The sequence below is a fragment of the Artibeus jamaicensis genome, unplaced genomic scaffold, assembly GCF_021234435.1.
Source record: "Artibeus jamaicensis isolate MK-2021 breed Jamaican fruit bat unplaced genomic scaffold, CSHL_Jam_final contig_3126, whole genome shotgun sequence".
NCBI lineage: Eukaryota > Metazoa > Chordata > Mammalia > Chiroptera > Phyllostomidae > Artibeus > Artibeus jamaicensis.
The window spans coordinates 19842607-19864184 of record NW_026521723.1 but is presented as its reverse complement, the minus strand read 5'-3'; the positions used below and the strand labels follow the sequence as shown (position 1 = coordinate 19864184).

The 21578-nt window shown below is 53.3% G+C and overlaps 1 protein-coding gene across 1 annotated transcript in view; it reads left to right on the top strand.

Annotated features, from left to right (window-relative positions):
• The window catches only part of SEMA5B (semaphorin 5B), a 117659-nt gene that overhangs the window by 69041 nt on the left and 27040 nt on the right, over positions 1-21578 (top strand). Inside the window, exons 2-4 of the mRNA XM_053663004.1 lie at positions 7069-7271; positions 12262-12361; positions 17291-17336. Of these exons, the coding sequence (XP_053518979.1) occupies positions 7118-7271; positions 12262-12361; positions 17291-17336 (300 nt within the window). The 5' untranslated portion in view covers positions 7069-7117. The remainder of the gene's footprint in view (positions 1-7068; positions 7272-12261; positions 12362-17290; positions 17337-21578) is intronic.

Sequence of the window (21578 nt, the reverse complement as noted above, 5' to 3'; positions counted from 1 at the left end):
CTGTGCCGTTTGCTGTTCCCTCTGCCTGGAATGCGCTCGCCCCGATGCCCGGGGAAGTCCCCGCTGCTTTCCCTCCAGGCCCTGTTTGAGTTCTGCCTTCTTCGTGGGGCATCCTTGACCTCCAGCCTACTGGCATTCCTCTCACGTCTCTTGCCCAAGGCCCCTGACACCTCTCTTCAGACCCCCTCACGGTCTGCTCCTTGCCTCTGTAGCCATGCTGCCGTCTCCTTTGTAGCACCAGAACGGGCAGGAAGGCTGAGACTCCCTTATTCGTCCTTGTTCTGAAGGGAATGGTGCAGGATTGATGGTCCTCCGTGTGGCAGTGCAGCCTCTCCCGCAGTAGGAAGGCTGGCTCTCTGGCAAGCAGGGGAAGGCACAGTTGTGCAGGGGGAGCTTTTTGGGAGGCCGGTGTGGGCTCCCTGGGGGACTCAGCTCACATACACACACAGACACACACTGTCTCTCCACCCCTGTCTTTCTCATCCTTTGTCCCAGAGAGAAGAGCCGAGGTTCCTCTGTACCTGTGAGCCTTGACCGCTCTGGCCCTGGCCCTCTGCCCTTCTCTCTCTTGCTCAGCAGCTTCATCCCCTCCCACACCCTTAGCTCATCCTTCTCCCACTCTCTGTGCTGGGAAAGAGAGCCCTGTAGAAGGCCCAGAGAAGGCATCCTCAAGGGGCCGCCTGCGTGGGTGTGCATTCTCACGCACACATGCACGTGCATTCACATGCCTTCAGGCACCAGAAGAGTGACCGATGTCAAGGACTACAGGGAACTGGGGCAGCAGCGAGGGAGACGGCATTAGGAGCTCTGGCCGATGATTTGGGAAAATGCTTTCCTTATCACTGGGGGTTTCCCAAAATAGCAGGAGTCAGCTGCTGCTCTGCCTCCCTTCCTCCAACTCCTAGCGCAAGTGCCCGGCTGCAGAGCCAGTGACACAGAGCCCTGAGACAGGGCAAAGCACGGGCTTTCTGTGCCCCCTTATCCATCCAGAGCCCCAAGCCGCAGGCAGTCGCTATCTCTGACTTGTGATACAGTGTTCCTTGGGGAAGTGTCTCCTCTCCTCTGTTGGGCTGTAAGCTCCATGAAGGCAGGGACTATACTTTTGTCATACAGGCATCTCCCCTCCCTCACTTTACCTATACATACAGGGCCCAGCACATAGTAGGTGTGCAGTAAGTGCTCAGTGAAGTTTTGTATAAATGAATGAATGATGAATCTGGGACAAACACTTAGGTAACTAGTTGAGCATTTTATGTATATGAATAGATTTATGTAAATGTATTCATAAAGGACCTATTCTGTGCCAGACTTACTTCTGGGTGCATTGCAAGCCTTCTCCCTACGACAAGGGACTATTACTAACCTTACTGTGCAGGTGATAAAACACATTTGCACGCAGGCCTGGCAGCCTCCCAAGCTCAGGACTCCCACGGAACTCTACAAACCTCAGGAAGAGTGGCGGGCTTCTGCTGTGCACTGCCAGAAGAGGAATTCTGGGATCATTTTAATGTCAGGTCAGACAAACATATTAAAGTAGAGATTTGTGCCAGTCTTAGGGGTATTGGTTGTGAGTATGAGAAACCAAACTGCATAAGATAGGAATGGTACCTGACTAATGATAACCAAGACCTGAAAAACAAGAATGTGAACAAATTAGGAGTGAATTATTTCTAATAATAATGATGATAGTAATGGGAATTATAGCCAACGCTTATACAATGCCTAGTTTGTGGCCAGTGCTGTTCTAAACCTGTTTGACAAGATTACTCATTTAACCTTCATAAGAACCCTGTGAGGTGGGTGTCACTGTTTTCCCCGTTGTACAGGCAAGGGAACAGGCCCAGAGCGGTGATGGTCAGACGTGGAGAAGAAGCCCACAGGTAGGCAGACCACAGCTGGTTCCGTCACCAACACGGCAGGTTCCACCTGCCATTCTGCACCAGCGTCCTTATCACTGGCGGACAGTCCCACACAGCAGTGGAGAACAGTGTAGCACCACCCACCCTGCCTGTCCTGGGGTCAGAAAGAAGAGAAGTGCACTTCCCCCAAAGCCCCACCAATGACTTCCTCCCGCCTCTCCCTCACCGGCCAGGAATGGCTTCAGCAGAGCACGCTGCCCCACCCCACACGGATGCTGAGGATCCTTCGGGAAGGAGAGAGGCGGGAATGGGCGCGAGGAGGCAACGCTGTGTGGGTGGCTTCTGGTCTGACACAGCTCTGGCTGACTTACCAAAAACAAGGGGGACTTTATTACAAGGGTCCGGGGGTGGGTGATGGAAGTAGAACGTACTCAGATCTTAGGAAAGGGCTGGAACTGGGAACTGGAAGACTGTCAGCATCGCGGGGAGTTTCTGCTCACTTGCTCTTGTCACTGGCCTCTGTCCAGATTTTCTCTGCCCCTCTCCTCAGCCTATGTGACAGGTGGAAGAATGTCACCCCACCTGGCCCACAGTACACGTTCCAGGTTCCTCCAGAAAGACCGACTTGACTCCGGTGGGGGGAGATGTTATATACCCAAATTGCCAAAGGACAGCATCTGATTGGTCTGTTTTAACCACATGACTCCCCTTGGAGCAAGCAGCTAGGATGGGGGGGACAGGTGTATACATGATGGGGGATGGGCGGCTACCCCTTGGACCTGTGAATGGAGAGGAGGTAATTTCCAAAGATGGTGGATTCTTGGGAACTGAGAAGTCTCTCCGCCATTTCACCAAGTACCTAGAAGTCTGCTCAACAGGTCAGACCCTGTAATGCTCTGGGTGATGTGGGAGTGGACCACTCTTCTCTGTTCTTCAGTGTGGCACTTGCAGAGTCCTGCCTCCCTGAGCCCTGCCCTGACCATCAGCACCCCACACTCCAGCCCCATTCCTCGCCGCCCAGACCCTTCTGTCCCTCCTTTGCACCCTTCTTTGGGTCTGCTGGCTTCCTTGCCAAGGGCAAAAGAGGTCCTCAAAGGTGGTGGCACAGCAGGCCTGTGTGTGTGCCCCTGTGGGATTCCTAAGCAGCCCCTTGGTCTACCTTCGCACCCCTGAGACTTGGAAGGCTCGTCTGAAAAAAGGCTGGTCCTGTCTCCTCCCCGATTAGCGAGTGTCTGGACTGTCTACCTCCGGGGAACTCTCCAGTCTGCGTGTGGCGTGCATGTCCATGTGCTGCTCTGGCTTTCTCTTCCCCTTTCTCCTCCTTCACCTGAGTGGAGGAGACCCGGCACCCAGGTCCCGCCTTCAGTGCTTTCCTCCCCATTCACACACACACACACACACACCCGTTCCCTTCTCCTCAAACAGCAGACACACTGTGCTGGAGCCCACGTGGAGGAAATGATATTAATCTAGCAATTATGGATTCGAGAAGAAGTTGAAAGATGTATTTACATACAAATCATAAGTGAGTGGAACTCCTGCTGTGGAAACTAGGAACTTGAAGGCCTGGGTCTGGAGAAGGGCCCCGGATGTGCTCTTACTTCCGGCCCCAGAACTCAGGATCTGGCCACAGGGAGAGGAGGGGGGGGTCTGGGGGCTGTGAGGGTGGCAGTCAGACCTGGGGTGGGGACGCAGGGGGGCCTGGGAATGGAGCAGGGGACAGGAGAAGAGTAGGGAGTAATGAGGGGAGAGCAGTTGTCCTAACACCTTAGATGTCCTGAGCAGCAGAGAGAGGAAAGCCCAGCAAAGTTATAAAAAGAATACCACCAATTAGATGCTATAACCCAAGGAAACAGATGGCCCAAATCGGGAAATGGAGGGCAGTTTCATACAGAAACTATGTACAAAGGGAAGGGATTGGGGAACCACGGGAGTGTTCACAGTGGGTGCCCGGGGGCAGCAAGAAGGGGGCGGTGCCTCCGGGCCAAGGGGGGAGCGAGGGAGGGGTTGCCTGCTGGAACCTCTACTGCCTCCACCCTCCCTCCCTCCCTTCTCCCATCTTCTGCCAGTGCCCTCCCCCCACCATTGGCCAAACCCAGGGAAGGGGTCCCTGGATGCAGCTCAGGCAGGAGCTGGAAGGAGGAGAGAGAGTGGAGGGACTGAGGGAAGGCATCCAGCGTAGGTGTCAAAGGGCAAAAGGAAACCCCCCAGGCCCCCCCCCCCGCCCTGCCCAGGGGGTGGGAACTGTTCTCACTGATGGATACGCACTGTGTGCCAGGCTGTGTTCCTGGCCTTTAAAATACAGTAATTCCTTTAAGACTTGTGTCTGGTGAGGGAGTCGATGTTGCTATTCTCACTCCCAATCTGGGGAAATTAAGGCAGGGAGGAGTGAAGTATTTTCCCCAGAGACACAGCTTGTAAAGAGAAGAGCTGGGATGTGAACCCAGATTGACTTGCTCCAGAGGGTTGGCCCAGGGCAGCGGGCCAACCCCAGGCAGCAGGAAGGACCCAGCTGGGCACTGAGGAATAACTCCGTGAGTGAGTGTGAAAGTCACTGCAGGGAGTAAGTTCTGGCCAAACCCCCCCCCAGAGGGTCTCTGCTGAGAGGGATGGGCAGACTCTAGGATGAAGGAATCAAGGAAGTGCTCTCGGAACTGTGGGTGCAGGGCGGGCAGCGTAAGGGAGAGGGGGGCTCTGCTGGGCACGCACGTTGTGTGGCCAGGGGAGTATTTCCACGAAGCCTTACAGCAGCGCCAGGACAGGTGGTACTGCATCTCACAGGCACATGGGAAAACTGAGGCCTATTGTGTGATTATCCAGACCTGGGGCGAGGCAGTAGCAGTAGGAAGGGAAGAGAGAGGAGGGGTTAGGAGCAAAGGGTCTCAGAGAAGGACGAACAGGGGCCCGTGGCCCTGGGGAGGCTGGCAGCATCACCTTTGGGCTCACTCACCTGGTGGCTCACCAGGAGCACCCTCGGGGGAGGTGATTCTGATTGGTCCCCCACCCCACGCCCAGGGAAACTCCCTGAGCTCCTTCATTGCACAGAGGAGGAAAGCAGGACTGAGAAGGGGTGTGAGGTGGCCAGAGCTCAGGACCAGGACCGTGGCGGGGCTCAGGAGGAGGGTCAGAGCTGATCAGAGGGTGTGGTTGGGCCACCCAGGACAGTGGGGCCGTCCCTGTTAGAAGTCTTAGAGAACCAAAACTAGTTTTTTAAAAAGGTTTATGGACTAGGCAATATTAAACATATTCATGATTCAAAAATGAAGATACTATGAAAAGGTATATATTGAAAAGCCTGGATCACTATTTTGCTGCTTCTGCAGGTAGTTTTATTTTTTTAGTTAGGTTTCTTTTCCCAGTGCATGTTAATGATAAGATAAGTAAATATCAATATATATCCTTATCTCTACCCTCTTTTTTACACAAAGGGCACATGATATTATACTACTGTACATCTTGCTTTTTTCACTTACTATCCCTGGAGAGTTCTCCATATCAAAATCCAGTGAAAATCTTGATATTTTTCCTAGAGCTTCATGGTATTCCATTACAAAGTATACCATAGCTTATTTAAGCAGTCTCTGGTTGCTAGATTATTTGGTTGTTCCCTGTCTTCTCCTGTTTTGGAGATCGCCACGGGAACACGGGTGCACGCAGGGACGTTGCCCAGGGGCAGGTGCCTCTGTGGTCTACTTTGCTCCCCAATTATCTGTGATGAAGGAACAGGTTTCGCTTTTCAATTTACAGTCTGTCGCAGGTGGATGATTATGTAAAATTTAATAAAAGTGAATCCCTAGAGAAGTGAATTGAAAAAAAACAACTGCTAAATACAAGCCCATGTATTTTGTTATTAGATCCAATAGACGCAAAAACGACGCTGTCAGATTCTCGGAAAGGCTGTGAACACTCCCGAACCACTGCGTGTATCTTCCCACGGAGACGTCATACTCTGTGGGTCGACACAGGCCCCTGGACCACCTTCGACTGGCACTGGCCTAGACTCCCAGAAATCAGGTCAAAGGGGAACCGCCTCCGTCGTCCTGCCAGACATTGTCCGGTTCCCTCCACGGGTGGGTGGCTGTGCCACTGCACACGCCCGCCAGCAGAGACTGGGGCTGCCTCCTTTCCCACAGTGTGCCGTCCAGCTCAGACTTGTGCTACACTGACAGCTGAGCAGAAATCTCAGTCTGAGTTTTAATTTGCATTGTTCTTACAATTGGGAGTGAGTAGAAGTATCATTTAGATTTTTAAGCCTGGTTTGCAAATATATTCCTTTTCTACCGGATTGTTGCTATTTTTTCTTCTTGATTCCCAGGAGTTATTTACATAGTAGAAATATTAGCCTCTTGTCTGTGATGTGAATTGCAAATATTTTTAAAGGTTTTATTTATTTATTTATTTTTAGAGAGAGGGGAAAGAAAGAAGGGAGAGAGGGAGAGAAACATCGATGTGTGGTTGCCTTTCATGTGCCCCCTACTGGGGACCTGGCCTGCAACCCAGGCATGTGCCCTAGACTGGGAATCAGACCAGCAACCCTCTGGTTTGCAGGCCGGTGCTCAATCCACTGAGCCACACCAGCCAGGGCACAAATTTTTTTTTTTCATTTTATTATTTGCCTTTTGACTTTGCTTGGTGTTGTTTTCTTTGGGGAGGACCTGCAGAAGCTTGTGATTTTTATGTAGTTAAATCTGTCAGTCTTTTCCTTACTAGCTTCTGGAATTTGAGTCCTGGTCCTGCATTGCAAGGTTGTAAAGATTACTGCCTACCTTTTCTTCTAGTATTTTGTTGGTTTTATTCTTAGCATTTAATCTTGTATCCAGTTGGAAGTTTTCCTAGTGTAAGTAAGGAGTGAATTATAGACCCAAATTTATCTTCTTACAACTGGCTACTCATTTGTCTTAGCTCTATTTATTAAAATCCCTAAGATACCACCTTTATCATTAAAAAGAATTTTAAGCCATTTGGGATCATAGTATAAAAAGCTCTATAACTTGCCAGTTTTGTGTAGAATACCATTCCAAGGAAAATTAGCTTTCAAAATATGATCCATAACTTTGCACTACTGGGGCAGAATGAACTCTAACTAACATAAAGAAAATATAAATTTATTTAGACAAAAGCCGAACCTGGGGCTGCCGACCACTGGGAACTTGGGAGAAGTGGGCAGTGCCAAGGGAGCCCACGGTGAGATTCGTTGCTTGCATTACAGGTCCTCCCCACGCCTGCCTCTGGGAGCTGGGACCCCAGAGGGGCCCACCATGGTGCTCCTGGGACCGCTGGCTGCCACTCTGTTGCCACCCAGCCTCACACTGCTGCTGGTCCACCTGTCCAGCTCCCAGGATGTCGCCGGGGACGCCAGCAGCGAGCAGCAGCTGTGTGCCCTAAGGGAACACCCCACCGTGGCCTTTGCAGGTGAGACCCCCCCTTCCCACTCAGTTTTTTGCAGAGACCCTGTCCTGGAGGACTTAGGTCCCACCTCCGCAGGGCCCCTCTAGCTGCTGGAAGTCCCGGGATGATCATTTTTTTGTAGGGTATGATTTTAGTGTCCTGACGATTTATTGGGGCCTTTCCCTCCTGTTTACCTGGGAGGAGGGGCCTTTCTCTGGGACTGCTTCACTAGAGAACCAGGTGTGGACGCTCTGGGCAGGCTGGCCGAGGGTCTGTGGGTCAACTCAGCTCTGGCTCTTCTGGAAGCTTCCCTGGGGGGGGAGAATGAGGGACCTCACTACTGATCTCTGCGAAGATTCCTTCTGCTCTAAGACCGCTGCAGGGATGCCCATCCTTGGGGTCCTGGGCTCCCAGAGAAAAGGGTCCTGATGACTAATGACTCCTTCTGTCTGTCAGGAGAGGTCACGCCAGTGTCCAGTTAAAGTGTTTCCCAAATGGAGATTCGTGAACTGCTGGGCATCCGTTCTCAATAAGAATTTCTAAAATTCGTGTGCACATTTGACGAGACTCTAAGAACAAAGCAAAAAGCCAGGACTGGAGCTTCCCGGATGTTCTCCCACGCGCTGTGAGCCAGTGGGGGTCCCTGCTCGTGTTATCGTCACCTTGGCACTTCGGACCCAGTGCCTCGTGGGAGCTCACACTGATGTAGTCTCAGGGCCACCAGGTTCTTAAGCCTATTTCCCCTTCCCAGTGACCCTGGCAGGGAGGCAGGGCGAGGCTGTCCCCTCCTTTTACAAATGGGGGGTTGAGGTGCAGAGTGTTGGGGAGACTTGTCAGAGCTTCCCGACTCAGACCCCACGTTCCGCGTAGCCGGTCAAGATGGGCAAGACGGAAACTTGAGTGGGAAAGTAAATCCATGAGTCTGAGGGCGGCATGGGGTTTGGGTGGCGGGGGCCCATGTGAATAGGGGTTGGGGCTGTGAGGTGGGAGTCTAAGGGCGCACTCCCTCAGACTTCTGATGGCTCCTGAAGTGCTGAGGGGAAGGACCAAGTGGGGGGCAGGAGGAGCTGGGTTCTGAGGGCTGAGGGCTAGCCTCACCCTAGGGGCTCCTGTGGCAGCTCCTAATGAAACACTTCTTCTCGGGGGGCTTCGACAGGGGCACCACTGGCCAGGCTGATTCTGGGAGCAGGAGGATGGAATGAGAGCAGGGGAGTCCCTACCCCCCAGCCCGGCTGGTCTGTATTGGAGCAAGTGGGTGGGGGCGGACGGCAGCGACGTGGGAGATGCGCACCTGGTGCCCGGCTCCCTTGGCACCACATTTGATCTTCCCGTGTAAGTGACTTGACTTGCCACCACACCCCTTCTGAACGAAGGGATGAGGCTCAGGTTGACAGACCGGGTAGACACAGGGTCAGGAAGGAATTCCCTTACCTCTGGGCAAGGGGTAAGGCCTGTCATCTTAGACTGTGGGAGAGTGGCTTTCCCCCCCAGCCCTCCTGGCCTGAACCAATATACCTCCTTCCCCTTCTGACAGCTTTGGGTTTTCCTGTCCATTCACTCACTTTTTATTGGGTCTTGCTTGAGGCCAGCCACAGAGCTGGACCCTGTGGGGCCTCGGAGGTGAACAAGAGTTTAGAGGGCTCTTTTTGTTGTTGTTGCCGTTTTGAGCACTCGAGAATCATATCGTTTCTTAAATGTCGCTCCCTGGACTCCCCAGTGCAGCTGGTCCCGGGCCAGGACCAGTCAGTCCTGCAGACTCCCCACATCCTTCTGTGTGGCTGAGCACACGTTAGGGACTCAGTCCACGCCGGGTGATGGACTGTCTTCCGAGTAACACTGATCTAGAGACGTTGCCGTAATCCAGCCCGGCACCGACTCCCCGGCTTCCAGGACCCCCTGGTACGTTACACTTTGTTTTTGACTGACCTGTAGGTTTCCAGCCCTGCAGTTATGAGTTTCCTCCTCCCCTGACATCTGACTGATCTGTGAATAACCCCAAAATGCCCTAGAGGAGCTGCCACTTGTAGAATCTGACATTTTCCTGTTTCATGAGGTTAAATTTTCTGCTCTGGGTTTCTCTTAAGGGGACCCACGTGTGTCTTTCTTTGGCCTGCGCGTTAGTCCTGTGGCCACAGCGTGGCCTTTCTAGGCCCCGGGGAGCAGCCGATATGGAGTTAACACCGGCAGTGGTTAATCCACAAAGTGGGTAATTGAATTGACTATACATAATTAAAATCACAGGCGCGTCATGGAGAATGTCATTTTTCTCTTAAAGACACTGTCCAAAGCCTTCGATGCACACGGCGCTCAAGAACGTGCTTGGTGTTTTAAAGGCAGCTCTCCCTCTGGTCCTCCTTGGCTGTTTTAATCAGAGGAAGCTGGCTGCCTTCCCAAGAAGGTCCCCCCAGGATCACTGGGCTGCACATGTCTCCCTTCTCTCCCTTTCCCCTTGCCCGTGCTGGTCTCTTCTGCATTAGGAGAAAGGGACAGAAGCTAGGAGGGGCCTCCACCCTCCACTCCCCTGACCCACCTCCTCCCCAGCGCCAGCCTGGCTCCTGCCCTGCTCCTCTCCCTCTTCCTCCTGCCCAAGGACCCACCCGAGCAAAGACTGAGCTGGGGAGTCCCCGGACGGAGCTTCTCCTAGTTTGCTGCAGACTGGTCATGCCACCTCTTCCCCTGTTGGGCTGCCCACATCCAGAATACCTCTGTCGAAAGGGAAGAGAGAACTAAAGTGTGATCCAGTGGCTACTGTTGGGAAGCACCCGGTCTGATGGAGACAGGCAAGCCCTCCACATACTTCCCCCCAGAGAAAACACACTCGAGCACATTTAGAGTGGCAGTGGCATACGATGTGAATGCAACAGGAAGGGTAGAGAGAATGTAGAACAGAATAAAATTGGTTGGAGAGGTAATAATCCAGGAAAGCTTCCTGGAGGAAGAGGACCCTGATCTTCTTCTGAGAGTGGCCCTGAGGTCAGCTAAAAACCCAGTACACCTGACTCCATATTTACTCCTTATACTGATATTGCACAAATGTCATCGCAACAACCCACAGCTGTTGCCAACCCATAGTCACCTGCTGGGGACAGAGGCAAACCCAAGGGATTAGCTTCACTTTGTTGCAGAATTTCTTTCTTCTTCTTTTTTTAATTTCGCATATTATAATTTTCTGAAAAACATCCAACTCGCAAAGCCTCCAGTTCTCTGGTGAGCGATTAAGTGTTTGCCTGTCGTGCAGAAATGAAGGGCTGCTTTCAGTCTGTAGTGGAGGGATAATGAGCGATAATTTATTTCCCCTGGATCACACACACATGCACGCTCCTTTGGGCCTCCTGAGAGCCCGTTGCTAATGCACCGTGGGGAGGAAGCACAGGGCCTCACACCCCCCCTTCACCCCATCAGCCTGAAAGTCCCTCTGCCTCTGCACTGGGCAGTTCCCTCCCATCTTCGAGGCAGGGGTGAGGGGGAGGCATTAAGGGGCCGTGCACCAAGGTGGGAGAAGCTGGTCCGAGCACCCTTCCCCAGGTGTACCCTCCCCACACCACTGCCCATCCATCCAGGGGGCTGCACGGTCTCCCGTCTGCCCACCGAGGCCCAGAAAGGATTTTGGCCTTGGCTGGGAAGACCTTTCCTAGGAGACAGGGATGGACACTGACCCCCCACCGTCTGTCGTGCAGAAATGAAGGGCACCCCAACTTCACCCTGACTGCAGCCCTTCCATTCTCCTGTCCACCGTCTGTGGAGCCTTGTCTGATAACCTGATTCTTCTAGTACAGAAGGGAGCTGAGGGCTATTCACACGTTCATTCAAACTCAGCCAGGTGCTGGGAGGGGCCTGGAGATCCAGGAAGCAAGAACTTCCCTGTCCCCCAGGACAGACCCCTGGGAGGCACACTCAGAGAGATCAGGGCAGTGATGGCAGTAGATTAGTGGTCTATGGGAGCCCCTCACCCTGGCCTGGGGAATCGGGAAGGGTTTCTTGGAGCAGGTGGAGGTGGGGGTGGGGTGAACAGGAATTGTTCCTCTGAGGGAGAACAGAAGTGCAAAAGCGTGCGGGCTCCGGTGGACTAGATCTGGAAAAGTGCATGGTGTTCTAGTTTCGTGTGGCTGGGGCGGAGAGTGTGAGGGGGGTATAATGGTGAACTATTGCTCCTTCCTTGGGTTGCTAAATACTGAGCGTGCCGGGCATCTGACTTGGGGGGACAATGGGGCCAGAACTCGAAGGCCTTCACAGGAGTTGGGACTTTTTCTCTGGGCAAGTGGGAGTTCTTTTAGTTCTGCTTTGTTTTAACTCTCACCCGAGGATGTGTTTATTGATTTGAGAGAGAGAGAAACATCGATATGAGAGAGAAATATCGATCAGCTGCCTCCCACGTGTGCCCCAACCAGGGATCAAACCCACACCTTTTCTTGGTGTATGGGATGACACTCCAGCCAACTGAGCTACCAGGCCAGGGTGGAACTGGGTGGGAGTTTCAAAGGTCTCCAAGCTGAAGTGATGCAACCAGATTTACATTTTAGAAAGATCATTCTCTGTTGTCGCCTTGTGCATAAGGGACTGGAAGGACAGGAGTGGAAGCCAGGCCAGTGAGGAGGCTGCTGGCACCAGTTCAGGCAAGAGATGCTGGTGGCTTGCATTGGGGGTGGGGTGCAGAGGGCAAGATGGATGGATTTCAGAGACAGACAGTTGCACGTACAACAGTCAGGATTTGCTAGCGGGCTTGATGCAGCTACTGAGGGACTGAGGGAGTCAAGGGTGATTACAGGTCTCCCTTTATGCAGCTTGGGGGCAGGTGGGTCTCTTTTCTGAGCCAGGGAACACAGCAGGAACAGTGACAACACCCCCAGTGCCCACCCCCAGTGCCCGCCCCCCAGCTGGCGTTCACAGGTCTCCTGGTGCCTCATGGCACCCTAACTTCACCCTGACCGCAGCCCTTCCATTCTCCCGTCTACTGTTGGTGCAGCTGGGAGCCCCTGGTCCAACGGTGACTGAATGTTTGCTCTCCCTCCCCCAGACCTGAAGCCCTGGGTCTCTAACTTCACCTACCCCGGAGTCCGAGATTTCTCCCAACTTGCTCTGGATCCCTCCCGGAACCAGCTCATCGTGGGAGCCAGGTAATGAGGGGCAGGAGGGTTGGGGCTGGGAGTGTGGGTGCTCGGCAGTGGATGGAGGAAATATTATCTGGGACGAGCCTACTGTGGGCATTCCTGTGTCCTGGGCCCCAGTGCTCCCTGCCAGGCCCTCCCTCTCTGTGTCGGAACGTCTGTCCTCCACAGATGGAAGCATTTGGGGTTGGGATGTCGACCTCCAGATCTCAACAATCCACGTACCTTGGTGGCTGGCAGTTGTTGAGAGCAGGACTGCCTGCCTGGAAGCCACCTCCTGCACCCTGTCCCTACCATGCTGCCAGGACCAGCCTAGCTGGTGTCCTCCCGGGGAGCTCTGGGCAGAGAAGGTGCCCAGGAGCCCCCTGCTGGCCAGCTTGCCTCCTGCACTTGGGACAGGTGAATACAGGCCTTGCGCTTCTTTTACGTAGGACCTTACTTCCTTGTTACCTGACCACCTTTAGTCCCACTGCCCAGGTCCAGTATCCAAAGGATAATACACTCTAGGGAGGGCTTGTGGAGGCTTTTGGAATGAAGTAGGAGGAAATATTTCTCACAAAATCATAGACCATCGGCTCTGATAGGGACAGAAGCTTGGAGGTGGTCGATTCCAGTGGGTCTCAAAGAGTGGACCAGCCACAGGAGCGGCACCCAGGAACCTGTTAGACATGCAGGTCCCTGGGCTCCACCCCAGACCTGTTGAATCAGAAACTCTGGGGGCGGGCCCGGCAACCTGCGTTTCAGCAGCCCCTCCAGGTCAGGCTGATGCACACTCAGGTTTGAAAAGCGCTGCTCTAACCCAGCTGCCTTTGATTTAAACGTGAAGCAGCAGAGACAGCCCTGGAGAGGGGATGGTGACCTTCTCAAGGTAACCTAGCCAGATGTTGACGGTGATGGGGACTGCAACCTCGGCCTCCCGACCCAGGGCTGGAGTTCGGTCTGCCAGTCCTTGTCACCGCCCGCTACTGCCGTGGTGCTTCGCAGGTGCTCTCCGCCCCGGAGGTCCTGATGCTGCTGATCTGGGCAGGCGGGGAGCAGGGATCACTAGGTCAGGCACCTCCAGGGCAGAGTAGGTAGCTGGCCACCCTTCACCTCTGGGCTTTCCTCAGTGTCCCCACCCCCTTATCGTCACGTGACGAGGAGGCTAGTCCGGGACAGAGCCCGGGACCAGGACCAGATGCGCTGCATTCACGGCCTGGGTGATTGATCGTCACCTTCAAGCCTCAGGTCTGGGTTACAGTCTCTGTGCGGCCAACGTCACAGGGTTGTGGTGATGCTGGGCTGAAAGCACTTTCATTTTAGTTTTTATTTTTAAATTAACTAATTACATTGCAACACGACATGTGTTCTGGTATAACTTCCAGAACGTACAAAGGGCGACAGCGTACAGTGAAAAGCAGGCCCCTCCTCGGAGCTGCGCCCGCCCGCGGTGAGCTCGCGAGTCCTCCCGGAGGTGGTCTCTGCCCATGCTAGTCCGCCGGGGTCTGAACGTGATTTCCCCACTAAGAGAACACTTGATTTATTTTTTATTTTAAGATTATCGTAGATCTACATGCATTTTGTAAGAAATAACACAGAGATCCAACCCGTATGCCTTCCACTCAGTTTCCCTTAACAGTAACATCGTGCACGACAACATGCGTCATCAAAATCACAAAGCTGCCATTAAGACCCTCCCGCCTCATTCAGACTCCAGCCGTTTTTTGCGTGGGTACTTCAAACATCCCGATGTCTGGCTCTGGACCTGGTGGGAGCATTTCAGAGCTGCCCTCCCCACCGTGCCCGCCTCGTGCCCAGCACCGTGTTGTGTGCCGTGTGCGCAGTGAGCCATGCAGAGCACGTGGTCAGTCAGGCACACAGTAAATCCTCAACCTTCACAGTAATCCCGGCAACTGTGTTCTAGGAGTAGCCGCATTGCGTGGACCAGGAAACCGATGCTCAGAAGGCTGAGTCCCCTGCCTGTGGTCACACCGGCTCTTCCTGACCCGGTCCAGGGCTTCCCCCACACGGTGGACACAACCCTTTGCCTGGGTCCTTGAGCCTGGCTCTGCTCTCCGGGAACAGAGAGATATCCCTGGGCTTGGCCTCTTGTACCTTTTGGAGCAAATGAAGTGGGTCCTCGGCTTCTTCCTTCTCCCCCTTCTCTAGGTCGCTTCCCTTCCTCCTCTGCCTGTCAGATTTCCTCCAGATTTCAGGCAATGGACATTTTTTGTTCATTTACACTCCTGCCTTGTTTCATAAGGGACGTAGGGTGGGCCAGGCTACAGAGTGTTCTCTCTGTTCTCACCTCCCAGAAGAGCGGACTGTGATGTTGTGGTGAATGGTTTCTGATGGGATAAAAATGGGGGAAAAAAGTGATGCAATGTTTCTCCTAATTCTTTAAAGCTGTGACCAGATGCCTGTGTTACCTGAGCAGACAGCTGGGGCAGAGCCATCAGTCCCCAGGCCAGGAGGGTGGGGGTGGGGAAGCTCTTCCGGCCAGGGGGCCAAGGAGGGACAGCAGAAGCCTGGAGCCAAGGTCACCTGGTGAGGCCCGCCAGGACAGCGTGGAAGCTGAGTGGGGCCTGGGCCAGGAGCCAGAGCTGGAGAAGAGGAGTCCCCAGCCGGAGGTCTCCTTCAGGGCCCCGGCCTCGTTTGGCAGGGCCCCTCCTCATTCTGGCTCACGCTACAACCTTTCGCCTCATTTCTCTTCTCAGCTTAGCTGAGGTAGGCCAGAACTTTCTAAAGCAATTATTTCTAAAAACCTCAGGAATGAAAAGAGGAATAACCAAAGGAAGATGTAAGAAGGAAAGAAACGTCGTAGGGAAAACCAAAGTTTTACATCTGCATGGTATTAATAAAGCATTTTAACATGCATCGCACAGTTCCCCTCTCTCCACCGTGCTGGGAATGGGGAAAGACAGGCGTGTCCACTGTACAGATGCAGACACTGAGGTGCTCAGAAGCCCCTAGCAACTGGCTCAGCTGGAATTCTCCCCGTCTGCGCTGCAGACTCTACTCGGTGAACCGCAGTGACCGTCATGAGGCACTCTGACCGGTGGTCCGGCTCCCCTCGCATCCATGCACAAGTGTCTTGTGGCTCCAGAGTCCCGGCAAAAGTGATTTCCACAGTGCCTGACACTATGAGTGTTCGATGGGTCGCCAGTAGTGGTGGTAGCATATCGTCATCATTACTAAGTAAAGGTTGCTTTAAATTAAGACTAATTTTTAGAGCAGTTTTGGTCCACAGCTAAATTAATAGGAAGGCAGAGAGAATTCCCATGCAGCCCCTGCCCCACACGTGACGTCTCTCCCACTGGAGCGGCACATTTGTTACAACGGATGAACCTACATCAGCACGTCATTACCTCCCAAAGTCTGCAGATTGTGTATGGTTCGCTCTTGGTGGTACCACCCTGTGTATTTGGGCTGATGTGTCATGACATGTGCCCATTGTTATGGTGCCACACAGAGTAGGGCTACTGCCCAGAAAACCCTCAGTGCTCTGCCTGTCCGCCCCCCCCACACACACACCTCCACCCCTGGGCGACCGCGGATGTGTTCGCTGTCTCGTGGTTGTGCCTGTTCCAGAATGTCGTATAATTGGAATCATACAGTACGCGGCCTTTTCAAATTGACTTCTTTCACTTGGCAACATGCGTTTGAGCTCCTTCTGTGCCTTTTCCTGGCTGCAGAGCTCATTTCCGTTTAGCACTCAATAATAGTCCGCTGTCTGGGTGGACCACAGATTGTTTACCTAGTCACCTGCTCAAGGACATCTTGGCTGCTTCTAGGTTTGGCAATTATGAATAAACTGCCGGATTTTGTGTAGACATAAGTTTCCTTAATTTTTAAAAAAATATTGATTTGAGAGAGAAACATTAATGTGTTGTTCCACTTATTTCTGCATTCATTGGTTGATTCTTTTTTTAAAGATTTTATTTATTTATCTTTAGAGGAGAAGGGAAGGAGACAGGTAGAGAAACATCAATGTGTGGTTGCCTCTCCTGGGTCCCCTGCTGGGAACTGGCCTGCAACCCAGGCATGTGTCCTGAATGGGAATCGAACCATGGTTGTTTAGTTCACAGGCCCATGCTCAATCCACTGAGCTACACCAGCCAGGGCCATTGGTTGATTCTTGTACATGCCCCAACCAGGATTGAACCCACAACCTTGGCATATCAGGATGATGCTCTAACCAGCTGAGCTAGCTGGCCCGGGCTTGGATAGCAGGCTAATATGATGAAAATGGTGTTTTGAGGAATATGAGTCTAGTATCCTGTGCTGGCTAGACTATGGAATAGAGGAATCATGAAAAAGCAGAAGGGACAATTTGGGCAAGAAGGAACAGGGCGGTCCAGGGAGGTGGCTGTGGAAAAGTCAGACCCAGAGTCGCTGACTGCAGAAAGGACCGCAGGACCCGAGGAAGCAGAGAGGATTGTGGGGGCCCATGGTGCGGAGCCGGGAAAGTTGGCCAGCCTGTTTGAGGAGGGGAGTGAGTCAGGAAGGTGGGTGAGAGAAGAAGGAAGACGGCCCGTCTGGGTCCCTTGAAGAGCTCCAGGAGGCTTCAGGTTTAACAGAAACAGGAGCCACAGGGGCCTGGGACAGTGGTGATGGTTCCCTCCTGGACCTGCCAGGGTGGCCGGAAGCCTGGGCTTCAGGACTAGACGATTCTGAGTTTTAACTCCTCCACTTATGATCTCTGGGTTTTAACTCCTCCACGGGCCATTTTCCAGCCTGTTTCTTCATCTGTGAAATGGAGTTTTTTTTCCCTCTGCTCCTAGGGCTGCTGTGGAGATTTAATGAGCTAAGTGAGGCAAAGCTCTCCTTGGGGGCTTACCGAAGACCCTCTGCAATTGGCACCCAGTCCTGGCGTCCCAGGAGGCAGGAGCCAGCTGCTTGCCGGGAACCTGCCTGCAAAACCAGCTGGACTTACGATTTCCATTTCTGTGTTCACAGGAACTACCTCTTCAGACTCAGCCTTGCCAACGTCTCCCTCCTTCAGGTACATTTGCTTCCCTTCTCTTCCCTGTCATTTCCTTGGTATTGGGGAGCTCGGCTGGGGCAGCGCAAGGAGCAAGGCTTGAAATTTAATACCCGAGGTTGGAAAAAGGAGCCCCAGGCTCTTTTCACTGGCCACGGCCTCTCGCTTGCTATGGAGGTCACTGCTGGGAAGACATTTGGGCGCGAGGATGAGGCCACATAAACATGGAGACACACACAGGATGCTCTTCCTACATTGTGCGTGAAGGAGCTGCCCAGGAGGGGAGGAAAAGAGCACCAGAGCGAGGGCGACCAGTGCCCTGCTTGCCCAGGCCTGTGAAGCCTCAGGATGCAGGACTTTCCAGTGCTAAAACCAGGACAGTACTGAGAAAAGTGTGGTTGGTCGTTCTGAGTGCAGCACCTAAATCCACAGGAGAGTCTCCGAGTTTGGGTCTCAAGGGACAGGGTGTCCCTGGTTCCTTTCTTAGGCTGGCCTGAGTGATCCCCTTCTCACTCAGCATTTCCACTAAGCTGTAATTTATTTGTTACCTGCCGCCAAGAAGGACTCATAGCATAATTCCCTAAGTGCTCTGGGTGGTACTTTAACGGGACTTCTTGATCCAGAACGTTTATCTCGGACTGAGAAACAGATGCTGCACCATCTCTGCAGAGGCTGAACATTCTAGAGAAAGGAAGGCATCTCTTCTTCAGTGAGGGGGGAACCCCAGTCCTCATGTCTGGGAGGCTTGCTGCTCTTCCAGCTATCAAGCGTTTATTGAGCACCTACTGTGTATCCGAACCAAGCTGGGGGCAGAGGGGCAGTAAGACAAGCAGAGTCTCCGGCCTGTAGGTCTCACTGGAAAAGATGATGAGGATACACATAACTAACTAGAGAGCAGTACAAGTGTTAGTCAGACGCTGGGCTGTTGGGTGCACGGTTTCACCACAAGGCCATTTGGAGAAGATGAGTTGTCCTTGGTGAGCTGGTGTGACATTCTGGTCTGCTTTCTTCTAGCTTCGCCTGGGTCTACAGCCCGGGGCCATTGCAGCTGGCTTCCGAGGGGAGGTTTAAGGGAGCAGGAAAGGTGTGCCCATGACAAGAAACAAGAACAATTTGAAAGGAAATTCTGTGCAACCATTTATTGATCTGTCTACCCTTCTGTCCATACCCTGACCCTCCAATTCTCCTACCCATTGGTCTAACCACCCCCCATAAACTTTACTGAATACCTGTACCTGCTAAAGCCCAGGTCCAGTCCTAGGCAGGAAACCAGGCACTTAAGATCCAAAGGTCCTTGCCTCAAGGAACAAGCAAGTGGGAGACAATAAGTGATCCCCTTTCCTGGGTGGAATCCCAGAGCCTGGGCTGGAGCAAGGCAGAGGAGGCCCCAGAGGCAGCATCCCGCAGCCTGCCAGCGCAGGCGCAAGCAGCCCAGCCAGAGCCCAGTTTTTTCTTGGCGTCCTTTCTCTTAAGAAAGTGAAGTCAAGATGTCAGACCCAGCAGGTCAGGGTCTGAGGGGAGCTGGTGTAGAGGCTATTTGCAGCAGCTGGAGGGACGTGGGTTCAGGGGGGTGCTGCCCTGAGCTCGGGCAGCGGCTTTTTGTGAGGTTCCCATGATCTGCAAAGGAAGTTCTGGGAGGAGAAATGTGGCTAAAGGGGGAAGCGAGACCGATGTGCAGAATGAATGCTTTAGGAAGATGGCAGGGAGGGCTCTGTGTCGGGGCTGGTGGTGGCCCAGAAGCATGAAGAACACAGTGGGGTCTGCAAAGGCTTCCCAGAGAGCTGCCCTTGAGCTGGAAGTTGAAGGGTGGGGGTGTGCCAGGCAGCTGTGGAAGAGACGCAGACACGGGAAATAGCGGGGAGCACTGAGGGCCCGGTGTGGCAGGGTCACAGGGTATGAATGGGGTAAAGGTGGGAGCTGAGGCCCAGGGGGGGGGAGAGGCCACATCGCAGAGGGTCTTCATTGCTGAGCAGAGAGGTTCATATTTTACTTTGAAGGCACTGGGGGCTCCTTGAAGTGTGTTAAGCAGAGAAGTAGCATGAAGAGACTTGGTATTTTGATTGCCTGGGCCAGCTGCAGAAAACGCCTTAGTGGAGGAGCCACTTAGGAGGAGCTGCAATGGTCCAGGCGAGCCCTGGGGAGAGTTGCACTCAGGCAGCAGCGTGGGGATGGAGAGAAGGGCGAGGAAGAGGTCTTCAGGCGCTGGAATCACATAAGGTCCAGCACCAGACAGCACTAGGGAGCACCAGGCCCACTGTCTTCAGCAGGAAGGTGACTCCTGGGGTCACGGAAGCTGGCAGCCCTGAAGGGCTTAGGAAGGCTTGGCCCACAGTGGTGCCATCCAGGCCTCTGGCCTGCACAGGTCAGGGTGGGAACAGAGCTGGCCTGATTCTTGGCAGAACACTTCTCCCAGGCTGCCCACTGGGATCACCAAGGGGCTTTAAAAACACTGATACCCGAATCCCACCCTCAGATATTCTGACTTAATTGGTCTGGGGTCCAGCCAGGCCCTGGAATTTTTAACAGCTCTCTGGTGATTCCCTGTGCAGCCAAATTTAGGAGCTGCTGTCAAGGAGGATGTCAAGAACTTTTCTGTGGCTGCTTCCCAACTGGTTCGGCGCCCCCATTGTCCTTGACAGCTGGTCCTTCCTTATTTCTGGGTCTCTACCTTACCAGATGTTAGAACTCTCCTGCTTGATGACAAGGCCTGGCGTTTGGTTCCTGCAACTCCGATCCACTCCGATCTCAGCCGTGGGAAGGTATCTTAGATGAGCCCCTTAACTCGAGCTTGGGTCAGGGGCTCAGCGTCACGGAGTTCTCTGGAGGACTGCAAACCAGCCACCAGCACACCAGGAGTTGGTTTTACCACATTTTCATGTTGTCCCTTTGGGGCCTGGCCTCTCCGGAGGTCAGAATATTTATTTGCGTTGAAACAAAGGAGAGAAAAAAAATACATTGCACGTCCCTGTGCCCAGCACAGGAGGCCGGGCAGAGAGAACTAGAGGGAAGTCGGAGGGGGCTGTCCAGGACTGCCTCCAAGGGGCTTGCGGCAGACCTCAGCCTCGGGTCCTCAGGCCTGGCGAAAAGTCCTGACTTATGAGCATAAAGGCCTGACTTGGGTGTGTACCCTTCCATTTTCGTATTTGAGGTTTCTGGTCCCTGCTTATAAACGGTCAGCCCTTGACATCTGCTATCCCAAGTGGCTGACAGCAAACAGTGCTAGAGAGGAGCGGACCGAGCTGACCGCTTTGCCCTCAGGAGGGGGCGGAGCCCTGCCCCCAACCCCGCCTGGCTTTCTTTGCTTTCCACACTGCCTCTCGGTAGGATGGCCGTTAGGTAACTCCATTACAGCCCACTGATCCTCCCCTGTGACCCCAGGGTACGATTTAACCAAATTTAAAACTCACTGCTTTATTGATGGTTTAAATAATTAACATCCTTTAAAGAAAAATCTATATGCAAAGAGTTCACACAAACTAGTGTCCATTAAAGGGACTTCTGAGTACCTAACCCTTGTTAAACAATTTACGTAAACTACCGTTCCTTAAGGAAAATCGAAACACTGTCTCCTGGATTCTCCAAGCGCGGAATGGAGGGGAGATGGGGAAGGGGCAGAGAGTGTACACATGTGGAGGGGACTCGAAATCAAATCAGCTCACCTGTGATGCTTATTTATCAGCATAACCTAATAAATGGGCTTTGGGAAAGAAAAGGTGGCAAGTGGTCAACAGTGTTGGGAGGGGGGCGCTGCCTGATGACGAGTTAAGCTGGATTTGGCCACTGGCAGCTGATGAGCAGCCGGCGGATGGCGCGGCTGGAGGTCTGGTTGCAGTGGATTTCTGATTGTGGGCTGCCCTATGCCCTGCGCGGACAGAAATGCGCACTGACGTGCACATGCGCAGGAGAGCGCATCTGGGGCTCTGTCTGGGCCTCGGCAGGCGGCGAAGCTGATTCTGAGCTCTCTGATGGTTATCCCTGTACTCTCCAAGCTGGTCTGGCAGCTCTGGAGTTGTTTGAAGTCTAAACTCGGCTGAGCAGTGGACTTAATCATCAGAAGAAGTTTTAATGTTCGACCATTGCTCCTGGTGTCCAGGGGAGTTCCTGAGTCTACAAGGACATGCATGACTCATTCCCTGGCGTCTCACCAGCTTTCTCCCAGAGCTGAAAGCCATGCGGTCACCATCTTGGAATAAAGCTTTGTGTGTGGCAGGTTGGTCACACATGTCTATCTTGACTCCTTCACAAAACTCCACCAAAGGACAG